The 10,629-nt window shown below is 53.5% G+C and overlaps 1 protein-coding gene across 4 annotated transcripts in view; it reads left to right on the top strand.

Moving 5' to 3' along the window:
• The first annotated feature begins 214 nt into the window (after positions 1–214).
• Jdp2 (Jun dimerization protein 2) overlaps positions 215–10,629 on the top strand; it is a 44,231-nt gene continuing 33,816 nt past the window's right edge. The window contains exons 1-2 of one of the 4 annotated variants that reach the window (XM_075947634.1): positions 215–753; positions 10,098–10,321. In XM_075947634.1, the coding sequence (XP_075803749.1) occupies positions 324–753; positions 10,098–10,321 (654 nt within the window). In that variant the 5' untranslated portion in view covers positions 215–323. The remainder of the gene's footprint in view (positions 754–10,097; positions 10,322–10,629) is intronic. The other 3 variants (XM_075947631.1, XM_075947632.1, XM_075947630.1) reach the window with 3 other exon arrangements.

Here is a 10,629-nt window from a genome sequence, read left to right as displayed (position 1 = left end):
TGTCCTTTACCATCTATCTCCGAAGAAGGTTGGGAGGAGGGCGTAGAAGCCAGTCCTGAGAGTCCTTGAGGAAGAAGGCTGTTGGAGGTCTTGCAGAAGTCAGGTCTGCTCACTGCTGCATCCTCTTAAAGGAAGGCAAAAGCCTGCGGGATTGGGCAAAGAGCCCTGGGTCAAACTGGACCAGCCACTGACACAACAGTGGCCTCAAACTGCAGCTCCAGTCTGGGTCTCTGTCCACTCACAGCGTGGCTTCAGGACCTCGGGTTGCTTTGGTGGACTGTGGGTAGGGACAGAGGCTCTCAAACGCCTTGATCTCTCCGCCCATGCTCCTGCACGGAAAAACAAAACAGGCTTGCGAGATCCTGCAGCGTCCGAAGACATCACTGCGCGGAACGTCACCTCGCTCAGGGTTTGAGGCGGGGGAGGGAGGAGAGCGCACCGGACGGAGGAGGACGATGGTTCAGCGAGGGCTGAGCTGGAAGGGGTTCTCTGCTCGTCCGGCCGCCGCCTTTGCGTGGCTGCCTCCCTGGCTGTTCAGCGCTTCGGCGGTGGCGGCCGTGCGGCCGAGCAGGGGATGCGCTTACATAACCGCTCGCCGGGTCCTGCTGCCTCGCGCTCTCGGGAGCCGCGGTCGGGGCGCGCCGCGGGACCGTGATGCTGCCAGGACGAGCATGGCAGGGCCCGGGCCGGCCCGGCAGGCGGAGGAGTGCGAGCAGCGACGGGAGGAGGCCGCCGGCGGCGGGGGAGGTGAAGGTCAGTGGGTGTGAAGCGCGCGATCCACACCCCCTCCTCCCCGTCCCCTCCTTCTCTTCCTCTCCGTCCCCCCTCTGACGTGTGGGGCTGGCAGCTCGGCCGGTTCCGCATTCCCGACCCCTCCCCGCCGCGACTCAGGGCCCGCTATATAGCCGGGGCTGATGCAACCCGTCCCGCCGCCCGCCACAGCCTGCGGGAGGGACGCTCGGCGACCGCGACGGGGGGCGCTGGCGGCGGCTGAGGCTGCAGCGGCGGCGGCGGCGGGGCTGGCGCCGCGGCGGCTCCCGGGCCGGGACGGGCCTGGGCAGCGGGCGGCAGCGGCGCGGAGTGGGCACGGCGCCTGCAGCCGGGTTCTGGGCCCGGGGGCGCCGCCTCCGCCAGCGGCTTTTGCACGGTGGGTGCCCGGGGGGTGGGGTGGGGCGGGGGGGTAGGCGGGGCGCGCCGCCGCGGGTACCTGGGGCGGCCACCGTCGAAGTGGCTACCGCTGGGGGCTCCCACCGACCCGGGGCCCTGAGCGCTCTACGGAAGAGCTGCAACCGCTGCCCACCCGTGGCTTGCCGGGCTGGGCCGGGCAGTCCTGTCTGCGGCCGGGACAGCGGGGCGCTCCCGCCCCGCTCTCCTCCCCTAGTGTGCGTGCAGGGAGGTGCTGTGCACGGACGGGGGAGAGGGCGGGGTGAGCGGGAGAAAACTGTCGTGGGGACTGCGGGGGAACTCGAAGGGGACATGCACTCCCCAGACCAACTGACAGGTCGCGCCCCAGTCTCCAAAGCTCCGCAGGACCGGGAGGAGGGTATTGGGAAAGGTATCTAACCAACAGGGCTTCCTTTGCTCAGGACCATTGCCGCGGGCTCTGGCTGGGTTAGGAGGGAACCACGGGGTAGTCCCGGATCCCGTTGGGATCCCATTCTCGCACATCAGGTTACATAAGAAGGTAAGCAGGCTTATTTAGGTAACCTGCCTAGTTTTAGAGGGCACTCTTCTGTCCCTCTTCTCCAAAAGTCTAGGCCTTCCATCTGGACTCCTGGACCCTGGAGTGGAAGAGACAAGCTTTGCCTGGGTCCCTGGGGGAGCTGGCAAGCCTGGGAAGCCTTGGCTCATTTGCAGAAATGGATGGGCTGTTTGGGGATAGAGGTGGAGAAGCTGGTGCAAGAAGGGAATCAATGGACTGTTTGAGACAGCTCCTGCTAGATTGCCCAGCCCTTCCTTGTGTGGTGGAGTGGCACCTCCCGCGTGGCATTCAGGATAGGGTGCTGTGACATAGGTCCATGTCTGAGAAGGGCTTGCCCTGTGTGGACTGTTAAAAATCTTAGTCCACTCTACCCAGGACCTTAGTTCAGTGAACACAAGAAAACAGGATCTACACCACAGCAGGGTGGGTACCTGCTTGTCCTAAGGGACTGTTAGCAACTGTCTCCAACCCCCCCCCCACATTCCCAAGTATCCCTTTAAAAAGGGATAAAAAAAATCATTCCCCTCCCTGCAAGCTTTCACTGCTTTTCAACAAATCTGGCTGCAGCTTGGATGGCAGGTTTATCTTCCTGTGCAGGTTTCTAGGGGAGAGTTGAAGCAGGGCTCAGGTGTGAGCGGGACTCTTGGTTTTGCAGAAACCTGAGGTTCGGGGGACTAGAAACATGAACTATTCTTCTGCCTCTGGGTACTTGAGATTTTGCTGTGCTTAAAGTAGGAAGGATAGATTTCTCAAAGAATCCTCTGTTTCCCCTTCATGCTGGCTTCAGTTCAGAGGAGCAGGCAGCTCCAGTATCTCTCTGAAGAGCTGGGTGCTGTGTGGTTTGAAGGGCTGCAGGAAGGATGGGGGGGGGGGGGGGCGAGAAGGCCTCTGAATTTTCTGTCAATACATTGGTTGCAGTCATCTCTCAGGAGGTTTGTCTGTCATGGTGACTGTGTCACTTAGGAAAAACTCCTGCCTACTTTAGCAGCCAGCAGGGAACTCCCCCGCCCCCTGGATCTGTTGTCTCTCCCACCTGTGTGCAGGGTGTCCCCCTCTCCCACCTTTCTCAGCCTGCAGAGCCAGGAGCTGTGGGCCCTGTCTGTTAAGGAGTAACTACTGGTGTGGCAGTCCATCTCCCTCTCTTCCTCCCTCCCTCCCTCTCTCCCTCCCTCCCTCTCTCTCCCCTCTGGGAAGGAAGGAATCAGCACAGACTCGAGGCTGGCCTGCTCTGTAGCCATTCAGCACGAACTCTTCTCAGCCCCTCCAACCTTATCCAGGGCCGAGGACAACTTACATTCTTTTCTGCAGCAGAATGTAGCGGACTTTTCTTTCCACGGGAATGAATTGTGTCTGAAGCTCAGAACTGGTGGAAGAGAAAAAGGGTATGCAGGGCTCCGTGTGCGGATACCTCTGTAGGCAGGCCGAGAGTAACAGGCACACTCTTTTTCCATTTTCCTTTAATTAAGGCTCTGTGGAGGTGTGTTTGAAAACAGAGGGTCTCCTATGCCTTTGAGGGGGGTGAGAACACTGTTTTGGCTTCATCCCGGGCCATATGCAACGTATGGTGGCCAATGAAACTTGGTCTGGCTCATTCTATTGCTTGTCTTGGCAGTCGGTTCCATGGTTTGTGTTACCCGTCTTGGAGCTCCGGGGCTGCCAAGCTCAGTGTGCCTGCGTGTGTGTGTTCATGTGTGTGTGTGTGTGTGTGTGTGGTTTGTTGAGACTCAGCAGAAACAAATGCTTTAGTGACCTAGGCTTGGAATTTCCAGTCTTTCTTTGCACACACTGGAGGTGGGAAGACTGGCCAGAGCCCACCGTTAAGTCTGATTTCTGGATGCAGCCCATGGGGTTTGGTGTTTCCGAAACTTTAGCTGGCCAATGTCTTTTTTTTTTTTTTTTTTTAGGACCAAAGCCATCACACACCGTGGTCTGTCCCCTATTTAGCCTTGCCACTGAGGGACAGAGCTGAGGGAAGGCGGAAGAGTGGCAGGACCTTCTCGGTTCCCTATAGCCTTCCTCAGTATGGGTCTTGACACACCATTTGGTGCCATTTATTGATCCTCTACATTGGGAGAGGGCAGAGCTGTTTTTGCAGGCAGGGCTTTGTGAAAGACTTTTTTTTTCTGGTCTCCAGAGAAGAGCAGGAGTCTGCTGGGGGGTGGGGGGGAACGACGACAGTTCCTCCTTCTTCCATGGCTGGGATGGCTCTGCAGAAGTCATTCCTGCCCTCCTTCTTCTGTGGCTGGGATGGCTCTGCAGAAGTCATTCCTGCCAGTACACTGTGCCTTCTCCAGACCCTGGCTGTCCCTCTTCGGCTTCCCATGGCAGCCCATGAGGAACCCCTAAAGGCCAGCCAAAGACGTGAACGATGCTGGCACTCTGCTTCCCGAGCAGGGCCCCAGCCCTAGCCCATCAGTAGCACCTGCGGCCAAGAATACATGCCGCTGCACGTCGACCTGCAAGTTTTAGGACACTTTTGGAGAAACCGAGGCAGGTTGAAGGTGCCAGGCCTCATTTCTGTTCTTTTGTACCCAGCCCTGGCTTAACACCTTTGCTTTCTATGTTATAGTTTACTGTCAAGGTGCAATATGGCCCTGCCTTCTTGGGACTTGTCAGCGCAGGGAATCCTGTGGGGCGAATCCTCTTCATGATGATGGGAAGAGAGACTGTTGCTAGAGAGGGACGATCCTGAAGTCGTCTTGAGGGGTAGTCTGGTTCTGGTGCCTCCGTAGGAAGGAATGCTGTGCCACACTGACACCCCCCCCCCCAACTCATCAAGTGAAGGGCTGTTCCAGGTGCTTTGTAAATGATAAGTAATCTAATTTTCTCTATACGAGGCAAACGATGTCATTCCTGCTTTCTAGCGTGGAAATTGAGGCACAGAGCAGTCATAGGCTTGTCTGAGGTCCCAAAGATAGCAAGGTTTCACACTGAACCATCCGGCCTTGTGGATCCCCTCTCATTGGCCTGTAGACGTCAGAGCAGCCATTGCTATCATCCAGGTGCTTTCCCCACCCCTTAGCCTCCTGCCCCAGGTTTCTAGGTTTGAAGGCTGCTTGGCAGAACCCTTCAGATTACTGAAAACAAATCATGTCCTGGCCTTGGCCTTGCTTCCTTGCTTTGAGACTTTGGCTAGATTTCTTAACCCCATCATATCCTGCTTGACCCGGGATTCCTAACTATGGGTCCTGCACTCTGGTTACTGCCTGCCACCTCTGTCCCCTTCCGTGGACATTCTACCCTCCTGGGGGCCTCCCAGAGCCCAGCTCCTAAGTCGTCCTGATTTTTGATCACTGCTGCCTGCCTGTGACTTTGGCTCTGGTCCTGCTCTTGGGGTTGCACCGGCAATCTTGCTCAGCCCCTGCTCTGTTCTTCCTTCCTGTTCTACTTTCTCTCAGTCCGGAGCCTCAGACCTGAGGCCATCTTGGGTCCGCTTACCCAGCATTCCCTATGTCATCCCAGGCTGGCTGCTGTGGAGAGCAGCTGTCCTTCTAGGGGCCCAGGGAGCTTGCACTTTTTCTGATGTTCTAGAAGTTAGGTTCCATGTTCCTTTCCGCTAGTCTTTTTTTTTTTAAATTTCACAAACTTATTTTTGGCACTCTAGAGAAAGATGCTGATTATTTAAAGAGAGCCCTTTACGTGTGCAGCTTGCCAAGGTAAGACCATGACTTACAGGCGTACAAAGAGACGTGAGGTATTTATTGTGTTGCTTTCCATACGGTAATCAAGAAAGGCAGGTGGAAGCTGAATAAATTACGGCTCCCTTTACTCAGAGTGGAAGGACTTCGTGCTAATATCTGACACTGGCTATTTTGGGCCTGGAAAAGCTTTTGGTTTTTTTTTTTTTTTATTCTGCGCATCCAACGCAGCACCCTACTGCGCTCTTCCAAGTCCCCGAGGAAGTCAGCACAGACTTATAAATACTAATGTTTCCTCCAGTTCTTACCCGTTGAGCCCATCTGGTCCGTTCTCTCCAAGCTGGTTTTCAGGAGGCTGTGTCAGTTCTCCCGTTATCTTAGCTCCACAGTGGCTTAGGGGCCCTGGGACCTTTAGAGCCGTTTCTAAAAGTCTTATTTGTACTGAGCTTGTCATCTTGGCTTTGAGCATTTCCAAGATTTTTGTTTGTTTGCCTTTTTTTTATTAATTTTTGTTTTTGCATACAAAGTAGCAGGTGATACTTTGGTACATACCTAGCTTGGGTTCCCTTCATTGGCTGGTTTCCCACTTATCCCTGGTCAGTGTCCCAACTCACCTTAGTCCCTTTGGATTCTTTCCTGTGGTTTTAGGCAAAGATCCCAAATGGGGAAATTGGGAACTTGACCTGTACTAATGATCCTAGTTCCTCATGGAGTCGTGAAGGGTGTCTCTCTTCACTGCAGACCTCCTAGGCCCCGAAGGGAAGAAAAATCTAGGTCTTTCTTCTTGGGCATCCAGTGTGCACTTCTCCTTTCCCGCCAAGTTGTTCTGTCAAGAACAAGCGCTGAGGGGAGTGACTTGCCTCTTGTCCTCTTTCCTGTGTCCTGTTGGAAGTAGTAGACTCCTCTTAGCGCCGCCAACCCTTTGGCTTTTAGAGATTCCCTAAATCACACGGAATTGTTTTTGTTGTCCAAAACACCAAAAGCTGCACTTTGGCCTTGTATAGCCAACTGGTGGCTTTGCAATGAAGGGGTTTCCATTTTGCTGCTGCTCCTCTGCCCTCCCCCTCCCCCGAGGCAGCCCGGATGACTCCTCCCTGGTGAATGTCAGTGCTGTGGCTGCCTCCTAGGAATGGCATGTGTTAAGGACTTTGTGGTTTGCCTGAGCAGTTACGGTTCCCAAGCAGGGGAAGGAGAGGGTGATTTTTGCTTCTTCAAAGGAAAACCTGGTATCTGGTCCCCTGACCAAGATTTGTCTTTGGGATAGACTTATAGGGGAGCAGAAAATGGCAAGAATTTTGGGGGGCAACTATTCCCAGAAGGGGTTCCTCGGTAGCAGAAAATTCATTATTTGTCACGAGTGTTTGTTAGTGTCTCGTGTATACCATCTGTAGGAACATAAACAGAAGCTGCAAACAGAGCCTGCCGTTCCGGGAACAGAATGAGGTCTGGCTTCCATCTCCTAGGGATGTCTGAGATGAGAAACGGGCCAAAGCCCTCAGGGCTTTCTTTTGGGCTCTTCTATGGGAACAAATGGCCTGGAGGTAAAAGTGTGGCTTAGCAGAGAGCCTCTGAGATTCCAGAGAGATCTGTACCCTACATACTGAAGTCTTTGGCCATGAATTTGCTACTGTTCATTTCTTCTCGCACATACTCATTCAATAAGTCTTTCTTCATTGTGCTTTGTGTGTGCCAGAGGTGACAGTAGGCAATGGGGTCACCAGAACAACAGCTGGTGTGACCTGTTCTGGCGGGGGGGGGGTTGACTAGCTGCACCCGGGCAAAGCTCTGCCACAGATGAGGAAGAAGTGGCAGCTGCCCCTTCCCTGTTCTCCTGGAGGGGGAGGGGATGGCTGTTTGCCTGGGGGTATTCTGGGGAGCCTTCTTCCTGTGCCAGCTTCAGACCCTCTGCATCACAGACCCCAATTCTGTCCCTGACTCTGGATACCATCTTGGGGCTAATGTATGTCCGTGTGGGAGGGGCCTCAGGGCTGTCCCTCCTATTCAAGCTGCTTTGGAGCCATTAGGCAGAACTTCCTATTACTGGATCTCCTAGGAAACAGAGAGTTCTGTACGGTGGCTCTTAGGTGAAAGTTTGTCAGGAGGGGACACTGCCTTCTGCTGAAGGCATCAACACCTCTTGAACCTCCCAAAAGGAACTGGGAAAAAGGCAGGGATCTAAAACAACGGATCAGAGTCTAGTCTTGGTTTTGTCCTTATCTGATTGTGTGACCCTGGGCAAGTCATTTTACTTTTCTGAGCTTCAGGCTCGTCTCTTCATGCAAAATGAGGATGTGGTTCAGATGAATTCAGGGCCTTCCCTGGCTGTGAACCTGTCACTCAATGTGAATGAATCTCGGGTCCTTTTCTGAGGTGGCCCAGGGCACACTGGGTTCTGAGGAGGTGGGAAGAGGGTGTTAAGATCAGGGAGAACAGATATTGAGGGTATAATAGGCGGAGCTAGGATGAAGGATCGTAAAAACAGGGACTCTGTGAGCAACGTGATGGACAGAGGCCCTGCGGTACCATGAGAATGGCCAACTCACCATCCAGGTCTGCCTTTCTTTAGACAAATAACGTCCAATGAAGTCTGTCGTTCGAGGGTGCTAACGCTCTTGTATTTTTAAGAGACTGGCCCAGGGGGCTTGAGAAATGGCTCGGCAGGAAAGAGCACTAGCTTCTCTTCCAAAGCCCTGGGTTCCGGTCCTGGCCTTCATATGGTAGCTCGCAGATGCGGTAGAATATCATTTGAAGATGCATCACACTTGTTTCTGCTGTGGAATATTTGTCTAATGATGCAAAGATGTGTTGCATTCTTTTATGTTGCGTTCGTTTAACTCTGTAAGGATGTACTGTATTACTTGGCCTGTGTAAAACACCTGATTGGTTTAATGAAGAGCTGAATGGCCAATAGCTAGGCAGGAGAAAGAATAGGCGGGGCGGGCAGGCAGAGAGAATAAACAAGAGGAGAGAAAAGAATGGGAAAAGGAGGAGAGGAGGAAGCCAGGGGTCAGCCACTCAGCTGCGGAGTAAGAAGGAAAAAAGGTATATAGAATAGAGGCAAAAGGTGGACAGGATAATTTAAGAAAAGCTGGCTAGAAACAAGCCAGGCTAAAGCTGGGCATTCATAAGTAAGAATAAGTCTCTGTGTATTTATTTGGGAGTTGGGTGGTGGGGCCCCTAAAGAGTTAAAACAACAACAACAACAAGTACACACAACTGTCTGTGACTCCAGTCCCAGGGCATCTGGCACTTTGCTCTGGCCTTCAGGCCATACATGCAGACGAAACACCTTTACACACCAAAGAAAGTGAAAATTAAAAATAAGTAGGGCCAAGACCCTGGTAGGGAAGCAGGTTTTACGCTCCGAGGTGAAATGGAGAGTGTGTCTTGTATTCACAGATAAAATGAACTCCAGGTCTACCCTTCTCTTGGGTCTGGATCCAAGAAACTGTATGAGGACAGGTGGTGAGGATCGCTCTCCAGGGTCACTTGTGTATGAGGACAGGTCGCCCCAAACATGGCCTGTGAGTAGTTGAACTCTGACAGCAGAGAAACCTGGTCCACTGGATGTCCATCTCCCCTTCCTGGCCTATTTGTCCTCCAAAGAGAGACAGAAGACGATGGGAGGATTGAACGCATATTCATTGCCTGCCCACTACCCTTGATTTCTAAGACTGTAAAGATTGGTTTTTATGGACCTGGGCAGAGCAGTGGAAAAAGCAAGAACTTACTTCCCTTACCACACTGGAATGTGTGAATAGTTTTATTTAGAATGCCCTATACAGGGCTGTTTTAAGGCTATGAAACTCTGACCTCCATGTTGTAGTGCCTGCTGGCTCCTAATAGCTGGTCAGTAATTGGATGGATGGAAGGATAAAGAGTGGATGGGTAGATGGACGGGTGGGCTGGAGGACTAAATACATCTAGATGTTTAGATATGGTTCTTGGCCAACAGACTTTCTTCCCTTGTATCTGCCTGGGAATGACTATGTCATACCCATAAGATTTCCTCAGCAAAGAGAAGGAAGAAATAAGAATTCCCAGGGCGTTGATCCCCTTTTTATGCCCTTTCAAGTTTGCGCCTGTCTTTCCTTGTACGGGGCTCTGAGAGTAGAGAGATCTTTAAGGACTTTCCTGGTGGTGAGCGGAGAGGGTGCATACAAGTTCAGTCCCTCTTCTTTAGCCCAGTGTATTCCCTGGGCGTCGGACACGTACACAGTCACCTTTCACTCCGCTTAAGTTCATCTTGTATTCATGGCGTCTTCACAAGTGTGCAGAGTAGGAAGTGTGACTTGAGGGGAGGCACCACGCCAGACCAGAAATAGCTGCCTCTTGAACAGGTGCGAAGGTGCTTAAGATTCCACTGTCATCTGTGCGCGTGCAGTCTCTCCAGAGGCCGCCGCTGCTGGTGAGACCTCGTCCACCAGCTTATGAGCAGAGCCCCCAGGAGCTATCTTTCTGCCTCTGCAAGGGATTCTGGTCAGGTCTGGTGTGGTGGGTGGGACGACTACGGGCAACCTGGAGCCGAGCCAGTGCCAGATAAACGTTGCCTACAGTTGGATGGATGGCCTTCGTGTGAGTCAGTTGGCTGAGTTTCCCTGCATCACAAGGACTTGGGGCTTGCAGGCAGGAAGAACACCTGCCAGGGAGGAGAAAGGATTCAGGGGAACCCTGGTGAGGAAAGGATGGGCACTGGTGGTTCACAGAGCCTCTTCTCATGTTAACCTGCTCCTCCTGCTTTTCTCCAACCCTTCCAGGCCGGCCTACCACTCCTCCTGCTATGATGCCTGGGCAGATCCCAGACCCTTCAGTGACCGCAGGTTCCCTACCAGGGCTCGGCCCCCTCACCGGACTTCCCAGCTCTGCTCTGACCACAGAGGAGCTGAAATACGCTGACATCCGCAACATTGGGGCCATGATTGCACCCTTGCACTTCCTGGAGGTGAAACTGGGCAAGAGGCCCCAACCCGTGAAGAGTGAGGTGAGACCCTTGTTCCCCAAAGCCCAGGTGTCCAGGTTTGGTTCTAAACACACCTTGGAACCTTAGCTGTGCTCTTCAGTGTGTGGTCTGAGAACCAGCAGGACGGACGGGGACTCAGACCTCACCCCAGCCCTGCTGGTTCAGAACCTGTATTTTTACCAAGCTCTGGGGTATTCATGCCTGTGTTCAAGTTTGAGCCACACTGGGCAAGGGCGGAAGGCTTACCCTGCCTGTGGGTCTAGGAGGTGAGGGGAGAGCGAGGCTAATCCTATTTAGCAGTCTCTCCGGGGTGCTGGGAGGATCAACAG

The sequence above is a fragment of the Microtus pennsylvanicus genome, chromosome 14 (assembly GCF_037038515.1).
Source record: "Microtus pennsylvanicus isolate mMicPen1 chromosome 14, mMicPen1.hap1, whole genome shotgun sequence".
NCBI classification, from domain to species: domain Eukaryota; kingdom Metazoa; phylum Chordata; class Mammalia; order Rodentia; family Cricetidae; genus Microtus; species Microtus pennsylvanicus.
The sequence above is the reverse complement of the archived record's forward strand: the minus strand, read 5'-3'. Positions and strand labels throughout refer to the sequence as shown.